Source organism: Branchiostoma belcheri, unplaced genomic scaffold, assembly GCF_001625305.1.
Source record: "Branchiostoma belcheri isolate BF01 breed outbred unplaced genomic scaffold, Haploidv18h27 scaffold690, whole genome shotgun sequence".
Classification (NCBI taxonomy): Eukaryota; Metazoa; Chordata; class Leptocardii; order Amphioxiformes; family Branchiostomatidae; genus Branchiostoma; species Branchiostoma belcheri.
Window position 1 is genome coordinate 1 of NW_017804343.1, and position 16,985 is coordinate 16,985.

At 43.4% G+C, this 16,985-nt stretch overlaps 2 protein-coding genes across 2 annotated transcripts; both read left to right on the plus strand.

Annotated features, from left to right (window-relative positions):
* The first annotated feature begins 3,113 nt into the window (after positions 1 to 3,113).
* On the plus strand, positions 3,114 to 6,063 carry LOC109484259 (receptor tyrosine-protein kinase erbB-3-like). The gene has a single exon (XM_019787518.1). The coding sequence runs from the start codon at positions 3,127 to 3,129 to the stop codon at positions 6,061 to 6,063; it is 2,937 nt and encodes a 978-aa protein (XP_019643077.1). The 5' UTR covers positions 3,114 to 3,126.
* Positions 6,064 to 9,267: 3,204 nt separating this feature from the next.
* Positions 9,268 to 10,986, plus strand: LOC109484260 (multiple epidermal growth factor-like domains protein 6). Its single transcript, XM_019787519.1, has 3 exons — positions 9,268 to 9,316; positions 9,494 to 9,733; positions 10,046 to 10,986. The coding sequence occupies exons 1-3, from the start codon at positions 9,268 to 9,270 to the stop codon at positions 10,984 to 10,986; spliced, it is 1,230 nt and encodes a 409-aa protein (XP_019643078.1).
* Positions 10,987 to 16,985: the final 5,999 nt, after the last annotated feature.

Below are 16,985 nucleotides of genomic sequence, written 5' to 3' on the forward strand. Positions count from 1 at the left end.
AGTCAACTTTTGCTTGTTTTATTGACTTTCAAAAAGGATTTGACTGGGTAAACAGGGACCTTTTAGCCTACAGACTCATCCAAATGGGCATTGATGGAAAATTTTTCGAAAATATATTATCTCTGTATAAATCCCCAATAGCTTGTCTAGAGGTGAATGACTTCCGTACACACTGGTTCCCCACTCCTTTCGGAGTAAAGCAAGGGGACGTACTATCTCCTACATTGTTTGCTATGTATGTTAATGACCTTGCTCAAAAGGTAAAAGAATCTGGGTTGGGAGTCAGGTTTGATGAGAAGACTCTAAGTCTGCTGCTGTATGCAGACGATATCATTATATTGGCAGATAATGAAAGCGAACTGCAGGAACTGCTAAACATTGTTAATGACTGGTGTTCTAAGTGGCGGCTCATGATTAATCAAGGAAAAACACAAATAATGCATTTCAGGAAAAAAGGAGTAAAAAGGAGTTCCCATGAATTTAGATTTGGAAATTTGAAACTTGATTATGTGAGCTGTTACAAATATTTAGGACTCTTTTTAGATGAACACTTGTCTTTTAATACAGCTACTACTGTTCTTGCAGAGGCTGCAGGGAGAGCTCTAGGTGGGGTTCTGGGTAAAGTCAAGGTTTTAAAAGACTTAGGTTACTACACATACACACAACTCTATGAAGCGTGTGTTTGTCCCATCCTTGACTATGCAGCTGGTGTCTGGGGATACAAAACAACTGACAAGTGTTCAGTGGTGCAGAACAGAGCAATTAGGTGCTTTTTAGGGGTGCACAGATTTGCACCTGTTCTTGCTACAACAGGGGACATGGGCTGGACGCCCTGTGAAATAAGACAGCAGGGGTCTGTAATCGCTTTATGGAATAGACTAATCAATATGTCAAATGATAGAATTACAAAACAAGTATTTTTATGGGACTTTCAAAACCATGGCCCCTGGAGTAAAAACGTTCAGGACATATTCTGTAAAGTTGATCAAGAACATGTTTATCGTTAACACATTGAGGGGTGACATAAGGCAAATTAAAGGGAAGCTTTTTGACTTATACAAACAGGACTGGGCAACCAAAGTACATTTGAAACCTAAACTTAGAACATATGCTCTGTTTAAAGATACTTACTGTATAGAAAAATATGTAACTATGTGTCTCCCCAAACGCCAAAGATCACTGCGTGCGCAGCTGCGAGCTGGTATTTTACCTATCAATATTGAAACTGGACGGTACCAGGGAATTCCTGAGGAAAATAGAATCTGTACCATGTGTGACCTGGATGAAGTAGAAAACGAAACACATTTTCTTTTTTACTGTCCCTTTTATGACGATGTTCGAGAAAATATGTTTCGTAAAATTTATACAAAATCACCTGACATCATATGGGAAAGAGATGAAAATAGAATTAAGTGGCTCTTTAACGAGGGTGTATCTGACCTAGCAACTTTCACTTATCGAGCGTGGGGGAAAAGAAGAAAATACCTGTATTCATAACACGTCAACAGTTGTCACTTTTTGTTACCTCTGCACGTTTGTTTTCTCTTATTGTGTTATTGACCATTTTGTACTTGTATTTATTTTGTGAACTCTTGGTTCATTATGTACAGATTTGATTATTTGTATTTACGATCTGCTATGAGTTCACTTATTTGTCCACCATTATTGTATATATCCTACCTTTATTTGCGTTCTTTTTTTTGTTTGGATTCTGTTATATGTACCTTTGATCGTCTTTTGGTTATGTATAATTTATTGAATCGGTGTCTATAAGCCCACACGGGCTGGGCGCGGGATAGCGCACGACACGGAAATAAAGTATCATTCATTCAATCATTCATTCATTCATTCATTCATTCATTCACACACACACACACACACACACACACATACACACACACACACACACACACACATACAGACGCACAGACAGGGTATACCCACCTCATTTGATAACGAATCGGGGATTTCAGATGTTCGTCAAGTGTTTTGGTTTTGTTTTACCTTCGCGAAGGTTATGGTTTTGTTATGTACGTGGTTTAGTGCGATGACTCAAGAAGCTATATTGGATTGTAATGAAACTTGGTAGGGAGGTAGGTGAGAAGGTAGGGAAACTTGGTAGCCTCTACCAGGCACCGCGGATCACTTGAAAAATACCAGAAAGGATCCCGGGCCATAGAAGATCCAATTCGCGAATTGGGTCTTCTATGGGCCGGGATCTTCTCTCTCTAATATTTTCCTGCGATCCTCGGTGCCTTGTAGAGGCTAGAAACTAGGTAGTGAGGTAGACGTTGGGCTTCCTAGCGGTTTGTGTAGCTTCTGCAGCGGAACGGTCTGTTTTGATGTCTCGTGCTCTGGACATGTCAGGGTCACGGATTTGGGTTGGTAGCCAGCTAATGTGTTTGGTTCAGAAAGAAGAAGTTACGTGAGTTTGGCTCCCCGAGGAACTGAAGCAGCATTTGTTTACAACATGTTGAGGAAGGATAACTCAAGAACCGGTTGGTGGGTGGTCATGATTTTTTTGTATGTAGGTAGCTTAAGTGATGCTTGATATAATTACATGGCAATTATGCAAATCGGGTTTCTAATTTACATCAATAAGGAAATGCTATAGATTTGCTGCATTCTATGATGGGAATATTCGAACTTGTGACATAATATGTAATTGATAACGAGAAGAACATCAGCAGATATTGATTATGTAAATGAGATAATTTGCATAATTGAGAAAAAAATCGTAAATCTTCAAGGTTAACATCATCTGGCGAAGTTATAAGGTCGTGGAACTCTCGTTGAATTGAAATTCATCCCTCAGCTTGATTAAAGTCGACGTCGTAAGGAATTCTTCGCAAATTATATGTTATATAATTAATTCGCAAATACCGATGTTGGTCTTTTGAACTATTTACTAATTCATTTATTCATTCATTATACATCAGTGTCATGAAATAGTCAAGCGTCGTTCACAATGCGTTGGTTGCCCGATAGTTATTTGGGATTCCCCAGGAATAACCGAATAAGGAACATCTACACGGGCGAGTGAACACACACAATACAAGTTACCAAAAACTACACCCTACGTAGATAAAAGTGTTTCTGCAATACGGGAAAAGGGGAACATAATGTATGCTGTCGTGTTGGAGTGCAGGTTTTCTTATGATACTTCATAACCTCCGCTGCAGTATGTCAGTCAACTACTACCGACTCACGCTTCTGTTCGGAGTGTACAGTCTGCTGTGTCGGGCCAGTGAAGACAAATACACCGTTTCTGTGCCTGAAAATGCCAACCCTGGGACAGACGTTGTCAGTTTGCTGGAGATAGGGAAAGCAGAACTTCCGTGTGTGATCGTGGAAGGAGATCCGTACGGCCGCTTCTATGTGAGTACGGACTGTACTGTAGTGGTGTCCAAGCCGCTAGACTGGTCAGTACAATCAGGCTATCTCCTCAATATTCGTGTTGGACAGCTTGAAGACACAAGTCACCGTACGCGTGTCGTCAGCGTTCTAATAATCGTGACTAACGTCCCTGGCTATCCTCCTGTGTACAACGAGACGTGTGAACCACCGGTTAGACATTCGGGGGATTCTGATGGATTTCTGTTTAGTCTTGGGGCGAGTGCACAGATTGAGACGACTAGCGGGAATGTCTTTTTCTTTGAGAAGACTATTGCAAAACCTCTAGAGAACTGGAATATGGAAGACCCTGCGTTCACAATCGTCATAGACAACAACTGTCGGGTTAACATAGCACTAGGCGCCCGTGGTATAGCTGATATGGAGACCGCAGCAGAATTGTGGCAGGCGAATCATGATCATGAGATCGGCACATTTAAACTGTCATGTTATACGGAGTCTAATACCATACTACATGAGTTCTTCATTGAACTCTTTTATGTCAATGACAGGTACAAAGATAATCTACATTACCTAGAACAATACATACCGCAAGTGTTGGAGAAACTTAAGAAACCACGTTTGGTCTATTTCATTTCTTTTCAATCTCAAACCAAAACTGCAACTCACTACAACTGCAACTTCCCGCCGTTACGGCGTGCCGTCGGTTTGCCTTCTCCGTACCGGCATCTGGGTGGAGTCAAAAATGTGGAGGCGATGACTGTGGATTTGAGTCCAGTAGGCTGCCCTCCTGGTAAATACGGATTCCTTTGTAACAAGACCTGCATCTGTAAAAATGGCGCCCGTTGCCATGGTTTCAATGGTGCCTGTAAATGTACACACGGATGGCAGGGTGTGGCCTGTGACATCCCGAAGCCTGGTGTTTCGGCAACAACGACACCCAGCGAACCGGCTGATATCTACACTTCCGCCAACGTCACCATTCACTGCAAGGTCCATCACCTCAATGTCACAACGTTATCGCTTCGACTTCCAAACGGGTCTGACATTGTAAACATTAGTGGTAACCAATTAGACAAAACTGTTACTAACATACAATCTGAAGACAAGGGCCCCTATACCTGCCAAGTTCGGGACACTCATGGAAACGTCTTCAATGAAACGATTGTACTTGACATCGCCAACTGTCCACCTAATCGGAAAGGTGAGTTCTGTGATGAAGCATGTGACTGTCTCCGTGGCGCCAGCTGTGACTGGAGGTCCGGCTGCGTCTGTCCCCCGGGCTGGACAGGAGACAGGTGTCAGACCACATGTCCGAACGGCACGTACGGCGAGCGGTGCGCGAAGAAGTGTCGTTGTCGAAATGGTGCTAGTTGCACCCCTAGCGACGGTGAGTGTTCCTGTACTGCTGGCTGGTACGGGTCGTTTTGTGACGTTCCCTGTCCCAGACACAGGCACGGCTTCAGGTGTCAGAAGATCTGCACCTGTAAAAACAACGCCACCTGCGACAACGTGGACGGCAGCTGCACCTGTGCAGCGCCCTGGAAAGGAAAGGATTGTGACGAAATCCAAGCAATTGGATCAAAAACATTGGTTGAACTCCTTGTTCCTTTAGGTTCTGTAATTGCCCTGCTTGCTTGTGCAGCGATCGTACTTCACAAAAAGCGCCCCCTGTGTGACGACACCGCCGCTGCAGACGGGGAGACTGAAGCTCTCCTGGAGTTAGAGCAGGTACAGACTGACCTGGCACAGACCGTCGAACCGGGCTGGCTGAGACGCTGGCAGACGGCCAGCCGACATCTGACACTGGGTCACCTGGTGGGGATGGGGATGTTCGGACACGTCATTAAGGCCAAGCTGAAGATATCTACGGGAGAAATCACCACCGTAGCTGCCAAGGCGGTCCGAAGAAAAGACACGCAATGTTATCGGAACTTCTACACGGAGGCGGCCATCTTGGTAGCCTTGCATGAAGACCAGCATCACGACAACCTTCGCTCCAACATCATCCAATTGTTGGGGTTAGTAAATGAAGCGTCACGGAAATATATCCTCATGGAATACGCTTCTAAAGGAAACCTCCTGCGCTTGTTGCGACGGACACGCAGGCAGAACGGGACCGCCTCTCTCCCACATCATCTCCGCTACGCCATCCACATTGCCCGAGCTCGAGCTCTTCAGGAGCTCCAACGCCTGGCCATCACACACTGTGACGTGGCCGCACGGAACGTTCTCATCACTGCTGACGACGTGGCCAAGTTGGCCGACTTTGGACTTGCGCGAGACGTGTACGCCACCGTGCAGTATGTTACTGACGACGGGAGAGAACAACGGCAAGACAATAAAGAAAATGAAGTTCTACCGTTAAACTGGATGTCTCTGGAATCACTAGAGAAAGGTGAGTACACCTGTCAGAGTGACGTGTGGTCCTTCGGCGTGCTGCTGTGGGAGATCGCCGCGCAGGGTCAGGAACCGCGTTACGACGGCAATAACAACCCGAGCTGCCGGCAACTCGCACAGACCCTCCGGAGGGGAATCCGGCTCAGACGGCCTCCGGAGTGTTCCGGAGAGGTGTATGTCGTCATGAACTCGTGTTGGCAGGAATTGCCGTCAGAAAGACCGGATCCGAATGTGTTGGAGGAAAAACTTCAGCAAGTGCAACATGCGATGATTCCGCGCTTACTTATTGAAATGGAAACAGCCGTGTAGGCCGCCCCTGGAGGTGTCATCAAAATACATACCAAATAACATCTAAAATAAGAGTGATCGCTGTTTTGTTTACATCATATACATGCAAATTTACTTGAAGACATATGCAAATTATTAGTAGGCAAGTGAGCCAACTGTAATCTGCATGCTACTAGTATTTGCCTGGCTGTGACATCATGGCGATCTGTCGCATGGTCAGAACAAATGCGCAGCCAATACTATGTAACGTTAAATGTTATATATGTTTATTTGAAGTTACACAGTTTGAGCCCCTTTTGTCGATCAAGGATAAATGTCGGTCAAGGAAATAACGACGAATTGTCATATATATATATATATATATATATGTATATAGGTACCTTAGGTATGTACACCATGAATTTAAAATATTCAAATGAGGCCCTACGCATACTTTGAATAATTATTAAGGAAATTCCGACACCAGTGTTTAACGTGTTATTTTTGTCCTGGACATACTATAGTTTTGAATTTTGGGTGGCATGTAGCTAATTGTAGGGCACGAAAACGTGCTACAGGTTTGAGCCCCCTACCAGTACATGTTATAACAGTTACTGTAGGGGCGATTTTGTATAAATTCTACTTGTAAGTCCTTATTTCGCCTGGCATTCTGTAGGTGTGCAGCTCTCATAAAATCATTAAACATATTTGGCGATTGTGTAAATACATATATACTGTATGCTGATAGTACTTTTCATTAGACACTTCTTAAACAGAGCTAGACAGAATTATAAACCATGCATGTTTCAATACTTCCCTTATACTTCTTCATGTCGTTCATCTATAAGGCTCACAAAGACAAATGCATATCTATAAATTCACAAAGAACCTTTATTTGCAGCAAACGAAAACACTTTGAAAAGTATGTTTACAAGTTGTAAAGGGCACCTATAGCTAATTACATCGTATATATGTACTTCAAGATAAACATAACGTTTTGTTTTATTGCTATTAAATGTATTAAATACAGAATACCAAAACCAACACTAGCCTACCGCTGTACATTTACAAAATACCTGTACTAATTCTATTACCTATTGTCTATGACAATCATGATTGCTAAACAAAAGTAAAGATAATATACTTAATGATATTCTACAAACATCTAGATTAATAGAGAAAATTAAACTAACTGGATAATGTTGTTAAGTACTATTCCATTTAAACAACAAAGTTAGTTAATGACTATGGCATTTAAATAATAAAAGTTAGTCCATGACTATGGCAAAAGTCCAAAAACATGCAAGACATGCAAAATGAGGTTAGCTTAGACATTATAATACAGTACTTTGCATACAAATTACCTTGTACATCAGCAATGTGCCAAAGAATGCTATTAATCAGGTGCACTGCAGTGTAATCATAGTATATAACATAAACCATTGTAATCGTAATAGTAACAATTTTTACTATCGCCAAATGAGTAATGTATCATAAAGGGTCCTCAAAAGGCATTGATTTGTTTATGATCAGTTGATGATCTGACCTTCCAAAACCTTGTTGAGAGAACTTGAGACGTACCGCCCCCTTCCAAATTTCATGATAATCCATCCATAGCTTCGTGATCGCTTGAGTTATCGATGCTGAACCTCACACACACATACAGACACACACACACACACACACACACACACACACACTCACACACACACACGCCACACACTCTCACACACACACACACACACACACACACACACACACACACACACACACACTCACACACACATACCCCCCCCCCGGGGTACACTAGACGACATCCAGTAGATTTCTAGCGGGAACCAATCAGAGGGCTGCTGACAGGTCACCGACCAGCGGCTATTAGCACCTTGTTTCATGTAAATGCCATGAACTCAACCAGAGCGCGTATATTGTTTCTTGTTTACTTCAGTACTTTGTACTAGTACTTCCACAATCAGTTTGTAAAATCATATCTTAGTAAAATCTACTTTGATGAACGAATCGAAATGGGACTGTAGACATGGAGTTTTACACATTCAAATGGGGTTGAACTTGTGCTAATGGAGCGACTACTACGGGAAGGAACGGACCCTAGCGAAGCCGAGATTTGTAAAGCAAACCCAACCCATCGAAGACGGGCCGTCAAACACAAAAATGAACTATAACTTGCCATACCCTGTCAAACACTACATAATTGAGAAAAATTCATAAGTCTTCAAGGTTAACATCATCTGGCGAAGTTATAAGGTCGTGGAACTCTCGTTGAATTGAAATTCATTCCTCAGATTAAAGTCGACGTCGTAAGGAATTCTTCGCAAATTATATGTTATATAATTAATTCGCAAATATCGATGTTGGTCTTTTGAACTATTTACTAATTCATTTATTCATTCATTATACATCAGTGTCATGAAATAGTCAAGCGTTCTTCACAATGCGTTGGTTTCCCGATAGTTATTTGGGATTCCCCAGGAATAACCGAATAAGGAACATCTACACGGGCGAGTGAACATACACAATACAAGTGCACCCTAGATAAGTGTTTCTGCAATGCGCCCATCGGATACTTACATGTAGTGTATGCTGTCTTGTTGGAGTGCAGGTTTTCTTATGATCCTTCATAGCCTTCGCTGCAGTATGTCAGTCAACTACTACCGACTCACGCTTCTGCTCAGAGTGTATAGTCTTTTGTGTTGGGCCAGTGAAGACAAATACACCGTTTCCGTGCCTGAAAATGCCAAACCTGGGACAGACGTTGTCAGTTTGCTGGAAATAGGGAAAGCGGAACTTCCGTGTGTGATCGTGGAAGGAGATCCGTATGGCCGCTTCTGTGTGAGTACGAACTCTACTGTAGTGGTGTTCAAGCCGCTAGACTGGTCAGTACAATCAGACTATCTACTCAAGATTCGTGTGGGACAGCTTAAAGACACAAGTCACCGTACGCGTATCGTCAGCGTTCTAATAATCGTGACTAACGTCCCTGGCTATCCTCCTGTGTACAACGAGACGTGTGAACCACCGGTTAGACATTCGGGGGATTCTGACGGATTTCTGTTTAGTCTTGGGGCGAGTGCACAGATTGAGACGATTAGCGGGGATGTTATTTTCGTTGAGAAGATTACTACAAAACCTCAAGAGGACTGGGATATGGAAGACCCTGCGTTCACAATCGTCATAGACAACAACTGTCGGGTTAACATAGCACTAGACGCCCGTGGTATAGTGGATATGGCATTCGCAGCAGAATTGCGGCTGGCGACTTTTGAGAGCGGTTCACGTAAACTGCTATGTTATGCGGAGTCTAATACCATACTACATGAGTTCTTCATTGAACTCTTTCAAGTCCATGACAGGTACAAAGATAATCTACATTACCTAGAATAATACAGATCGCACGTCTTGGAGAAACTTAAGAAACCACGTTTGGTCTATTTCATTTCTTTTCAATCTCCAGTCAAAACTGCAACTCGCTATAACTGCAACTTCCCGGCGTTACGGCATCCCGTCGGTTTGTCTTCTCTGTACCGGCATCTGGGTGGAGTCAAAAATGTGGAGGCGGTAACTGTGGATGTGAGTCCAGTCGGCTGCCCTCCTGGTAAATACGGACTCCTTTGTGACAAGACCTGCATCTGTAAAAATGGCGCCCGTTGCCATGGTTTCAATGGTGCCTGTAAATGTACACACGGATGGCAGGGTGTGGCCTGTGACATCCCGAAGCCTGGTGTTTCGGCAACAACGACACCCAGCGAACCGGCTGATATCTACACTTCCGCCAACGTCACCATTCACTGCAAGGTGCATCACCTCAACGTCACAACGTTATCGCTTCGACTTCCAAACGGGTCTGACATTGTAAACATTAGTGGTAACCAATTAGACAAAACTGTTACTAACATACAATCTGAAGACAAGGGCCCCTATACCTGTCAAGTTCGGGACACCCGTGGAAACGTCTTCAATGAAACGATTGTACTTGACATTGCCAACTGTCCACCCAATCGGAAAGGTGAGTTCTGTGATGAAGCATGTGACTGTCTCCGTGGCGCCAGCTGTGACTGGAGGTCTGGCTGCGTCTGTCCTCCGGGCTGGACAGGAGACAGGTGTCAGACCCCATGTCCGAACGGCACGTACGGCGAGCGGTGCGCGAAGAAGTGTCGTTGTCGAAACGGTGCTAGCTGCGCCCCTAGCGGTGGTGAGTGTTCCTGCACTGCTGGCTGGTACGGGTCGTTTTGTGACGTTCCCTGTCCCAGACACAGGCACGGCTTCAGGTGTCAGAAGATCTGCACCTGTAAAAACAACGCCACCTGCGACAATGTGGACGGCAGCTGCACCTGTGCAGCGCCCTGGAAAGGAAAGAACTGTGACGAAATCCAAGCAATTGGATCAAAAACATTGGTTGAACTCCTTGTTCCGTCAGGTTTTGGAATTGCCCTGCTTGCTTGTGTAGCGATCGTACTTCACAAAAAGCGCCCCCTGTGTGACGACACCGCCGCTGCAGACGGGGAGACTGAAGCTCTCCTGGAGTTAGAGCAGGTACAGACTGACCTGGCACAGACCGTCCAGCCGGGCTGGCTCAGACGCTGGGAGACGAGCAGCCGACATCTGACACTGGGTCACCTGGTGGGGATGGGGATGTTCGGACACGTCATTCAGGCCAAGCTGAAGATATCTACGGGAGAAATCACCACCGTAGCTGCCAAGGCGGTCCGAAGAAAAGACACGCAATGTTATCGGAACTTCTACAAGGAGCCGGCCATCTTGGTAGCCGTGCATGAGGACCAGCATCACGAAAACCTTCGCTCCAACATCATACAATTGTTGGGGTTAGTAAATGAAGCGTCACGGAAATATATCCTCATGGAATACGCTTCTAAAGGAAACCTCCTGCGCTTGTTGCGACGGACACGCAGGCAGAACGGNCCAGGAACCGCGTTACGACGGCAATAACAACCCGAGCTGCCGGCAACTAGCACAGACCCTCCGGAGAGGAATCCGGCTCAGACGGCCTCCGGAGTGTTCCGGAGAGATGTATTTCGTCATGAACTCGTGTTGGCAGGAAATGCCGTCAGAAAGACCGGATCCGGATGTGTTGGAGGAAAAACTTCAGCAAGTGCAACATGCGATGATTCCGCGCTTACTTATTGAGATGGAAACAGCAGTGTAGGCCGCCCCTGGAGGTGTCACCAAAATACATACCAAATATCATCTGAAATACGAGCGATCGCTGTTTTGTTAACATCATATATATGCAAATTTACTTGAAGACATATGCAAATTAGTAGTAGGCAAATGAGCCAACTGTAATCTGCATGCTACAAGTATTTACCTACCACTTTCTGGCTGTGACATCATGGCGATCGGTCGCATGGTCAGAACAAATGCGCAGCAAATACTATGTAACGTTAAATGTTGCATATGTTTATTTGAAGTTACATAGTTTGAGCCCCTTTTGTCGATCAAGGATAAATGTCGGTCAAGGAAATAACGACGAATTGTCATAATATATATAGGTATATAGGTACCTTAGGTATGTACACCATGAATTTAAAATATTCAAACGAGGCCCTACGCATACTTTGAATGATTATTGAGGAAATTCCGACACCAGTGTTTTACGTGTTATTTTTGTCCTGGACATATACCATAGTTTTAAATTTTGGGTGCCATGTAGCTTTGTAGGTCACAAATACGTGCTATATGTTTGAGCCCCCTACCAGTACATGTTATAACTGCAGGGGTGATTTTGTAAAAATTCTACTTGTAAGTCCTTATTTCGCCTGGGATTCTGTAGGTGGGCAGCTCTCATAAAATCATTAAACATATTTGGCGATTGTGTAAATACATATATACTGTATGCTGATAGTACTTTTCATTAGACACTTCTTAAACAGAGCTAGACAGAATTATAAACCATGTTTCAATACTTTCCTTATACTTCTTCATGTCTTTCATCTAAAAGGCTCACAAAGACAAATGCATAGCTATAAATTCACAAAGAACCTTTATTTGCAGCAAACGAAAACACTTTGAAAAGTATGTTTACAAGTTGTAAAGGGCACCTATAGCTAATTACATCGTATATATATGTACTTCAAGATAAACATAAGGTTTTGTTTTATTGCTATTAAATGTATTAAATACAGAATACCAAAAACAACACTAGCCTACCTCTGCACATTTACAAAATACCTGCACTAATTCTATTACCTATTGTCTATGACAATCATGATTGCTAAACAAAAGTAAAGATAATATACTTAATGATATTCTACAAACATCTAGATTAATAGAGAAAATTAAACTAACTGGATAATGTTGTTAAGTACTATTCCATTTAAACTACAAAGTTAGTTAATGACTATGGCATTTAAATAATAAAAGTTAGTCCATGACTATGGCAAAAGTGCAAAAACATGCAAAACATGCAAAATGAGGTTAGCTTAGACATTATAATACAGTACTTCGCATACAAATTACCTCGTACATCAGCAATGTGCCAAAGAATGCTAGTAATCAGGTGCACTGCAGTGTAATCATGGTACATAAACCATTGTAATCGTAATAGTAACACTTTTTACTATCGCCAAATGAGTAATGTATCATAAAGAGTCCTCAAAGGCATTGATTTGTTTATGATCAGTTGATGATCTAACCTACCAAAACATTATAAGTTGAGAGAACTTGAGACGTACCGCCCCTCCCCCTTCCAAATTTCGTGATAATCCATCCAAGGCTTCGTGATCGCATGAGTTATCGATGCTGAACCTCACACACACACACACACACACACACACACACACACACACACACACACACACACACACACACACACACACACACACACACACACACACACACATACACACACACACACACACACACACACTGTACACATCCCTGGCGAAAAGAAGACGTAAAGAAGCATCCCTGGCGACCTCATATTGCATCCCACCATCCAGGGCATATCGGGTCGCAACCCTGTCAATCAAATGAAACCCAATCTCCGCCCACTCCAATTGTTTTACCTTCGCCAAGAAGGTTATGGTTTTGTTATGTACGTGGTTTAGTACGATAACTCAAGAAGCTATATTGGATTGTAATGAAACTTGGTAGGGAGGTAGAAGAGAAGGTAAGGAAACTTGGTAGCCTCTATCAGGCACCGCGGATAACTGGAAAAATAGTAGAAATTGGCCGAAATAAAGGGATAGTATACCAGAAAGGATCCCGGGCCATAGAAGATCCAATTCGCGAATTCGCGAATTGGATCTTCTCTCTCTAATATTTTCCTGCGATCCTCGGTGCCTGGTAGAGGCTAGAAACTAGGTAGGGAGGTAGACGTTGGGCTTCCTAGCGGTTTGTGTAGCTACTGCAGCGGAACGGTCTGTTTTGATGTCTCGTCCTCTGGACATGTCAGGGTCACGGATTTGGGTTGGTAGCCAGCTAATGTGCTTAGAAAGAAGAAGTTACGTGAGTTTGGCTCCCCGAGAAACTGCAGCAGCATTTGTTTACAAAATGTTGAGGAAGGATAACTCAAGAACCGGTTGGTGGGTGGTCATGATTTTTTGTATGTAGGTGGCTTAAGTAATGCTTGATATAATTACATGGCAATTATGCAAATCAGGGTTCTAATTTACATCATCAATAAGGAAATGCCAAAAATTTGCTGCATTCTATGATGGGAATATTCGAACTTGTGACATATGTAATTGATAACGAGAAGAACATCAGCAGATATTGATTATGTAAATGAGATAATTTGCATAATTGAGAAAAAATTCGCAAGTCTTCAAGGTAAACATCATCTGGCGAAGTTATAAGGTCGTGGAACTCTCGTTGAATTGAATTCATTCCTCAGCTTGACTAAAGTCGACGTCGTAAGGAATTCTTCCAAATTGTATGTCACAAATATCGATGTCGGTATTTTGAACTATTTACTAATTCATTTATTCATTCATTATACATCAGTGTCATGAAATAGTCAAGCGTTGTTCACAATGCGTTGGTTGCCCGATAGTTATTTGGGATTCCCCAGGAATAACCGAATAAGGAACATCTACACGGGCGAGTGAACACACACAATACAAGTGCACCCTAGATAAGTGTTTCTGCAATGCGATCGGATACTTACATGTAGTGTATGCTGTCTTGTTGGAGTGCAGGTTGTCTTATGATACTTCATAACCTCCGCTGCAGTATGTCAGTCAACTACTACCGACTCACGCTTCTGTTCGGAGTGTACAGTCTGCTGTGTCGGGCCAGTGAAGACAAATACACCGTTTCTGTGCCTGAAAATGCCAACCCTGGGACAGACGTTGTCAGTTTGCTGGAGATAGGGAAAGCGGAACTTCCGTGTGTGNCTAAAATCAACAATAGATGTTCGTCAAGTGTTTTGGTTTTCTTTACCTTGCGAAGGTTATGGTTTTGTTATGTACGTGGTTTAGTACGATAACTCAAGAAGCTATATTGGATTGTAATGAAACTTGGTAGGGAGGTAGGTGAGAAGGTAGGGAAACCTGGTAGCCTCTACCAGGCACCGAGGATCGCAGGAAAAATAGTAGAAATTGGCCGAAATAAAGGGATAGTATACCAGAAAGGATCCCGGGCCATAGAAGATCCAATTCGCGAATTGGTTCTTCTATGGGCCGGGATCTTCTCTCTCTAATATTTTCTTGCGATCCTCGGTGCCTGGTAGAGGCTAGAAACTAGGTAGGGAGGTAGGCTTCCTAGCGGTTTGTGTAGCTACTGCAGCGGAACGGTCTGTTTTGATGTCTCGTACTCTGGACATGTCAGGGTCACGGATTTGGGTTGGTAGCCAGCTAATGTGCTTAGAAAGAAGAAGTTACGTGAGTTTGGCTCCCCGAGGAACTGCAGCAGCATTTGTTTACAAAATGTTGAGGAAGGATAACTCAAGAACCGGTTGGTGGGTGGTCATGATTTTTTGTATGTAGGTAGCTTAAGTGATGCTTGATATAATTACATGGCAATTATGCAAATCAGGGTTCTAATTTACATCAATAAGGAAATGCTATAGATTTGCTGCATTCTATGATGGGAATATTCGAACTTGTGACATATGTAATTGATAACGAGAAGAACATCAGCAGATATTGATTATGTAAATGAGATAATTTGCATAATTGAGAAAAAATTCGTAAGTCTTCAAGGTTAACATCATCTGGCGAAGTTATAAGGTCGTGGAGCTCTCGTTGAATTGAAATTCATTCCTCAGCTTGATTAAAGTCGACGTCGTAAGGAATTCTTCGCAAATTATAAGTTATATAATTAATTCGCAAATATCGATGTTGGTCTTTTGAACTATTTACTAATTCATTTATTCATTCATTATACATCAGTGTCATGAAATAGTCAAGCGTTGTTCACAATGCGTTGGTTGCCCGATAGTTATTTGGGATTCCCCAGGAATAACCGAATAAGGAACATCTACACGGGCGAGTGAACACACACAATACAAGTACACCCTAGATAAGTGTTTCTGCAATGCGCCCATCGGATACTTACATGTAGTGTATGCTGTCTTGTTGGAGTGCAGATTTTCTTATGATACTTCATAACCTCCGCTACAGTATGTCAGGCAACTACTACCGACTCACGCTCCTGCTCGGAGTGTACAGTCTGCTGTGTCGCGCCAGTGAAGACAAATACACCGTTTCCGTGCCTGAAAATGCCAACCCTGGGACAGACGTTGTCAGTTTGCTGGAGATAGGGAAAGCGGAACTTCCGTGTGTGATCGTGGAAGGAGATCCGTATGGCCGCTTCTATGTGAGTACGAACTGTACTGTTGTGGTGTTCAAGCCGCTAGACTGGTCAGTACAATCAGACTATCTACTCAAGATTCGTGTGGGACAGCTTGAAGACACAAGTCACCGTACGCGTGTCGTCAGCGTTCTAATAATCGTGACTAACGTCCCTGGCTATCCTCCTGTGTACAACGAGACGTGTGAACCACCGGTGAGACATTCGGGGGATTCTGATGGATTTCTGTTTAGTCTTCGGGCGAGTGCACAGATTGAGACGACTAGCGGGGATGTCTTTTTCTTTGAGAAGACTATTGCAAAACCTCAAGAGAACTGGGATATGGAAGACCCTACGTTCACAATCGTCTTAGACAACAACTGTCAGGTGAACATAGCACTAGAAGTCCGTAGTATAGGGGATATGGCATTCGCAGCAGAATTGCGGCTGGCGACTTCGGGCGGTTCACGTAAACTGTTATGTTATGCGGAGTCTAATGAGTTCTTCATTGAACTCTTTTATGTCCATGACAGGTACAAAGATAATCTACATTCATATCTACATTACCTAGAACAATACATACCGCACGTCTTGGAGAAACTTAAGAAACCACGTTTGGTCTATTTAATTTCTTTTCAATCTCAAACCAAAACTGCAACTTACTACAACTGCAAAATCCCGCCGTTAGGACGTGCCGTCAGTTTCTCTTCTCAGTTCCGGCATCTGGGTGGAGTCAAAAATGTCGAGGCGGTAACTGTGGATGTGAGTCCAGTCGGCTGCCCTCCTGGTAAATACGGACTCCTTTGTGACAAGACCTGCATCTGTAAAAATGGCGCCCGTTGCCATGGTTTCAATGGTGCCTGTAAATGTACACACGGATGGCAGGGTGTGGCCTGTGACATCCCGAAGCCTGGTGTTTCTGTAACAACGACACCAAGCGGCCCATCGGATATTTACACCTCTGCTAACGTCACCATTCACTGCAAGGTCCATCACCTCATTGTCACAAGGTTATCGTCTTCGACTTCCAAACGGATCTGACATTGTAAACATTAGTGGTAACCAATTAGACAAAACTGTTACTAACATACAATCTGAAGACAAGGGCCCCTATACCTGCCAAGTTCGGGACACTCATGGAAACGTCTTCAATGAAACGATTGTACTTGACATCGCCAACTGTCCACCCAATC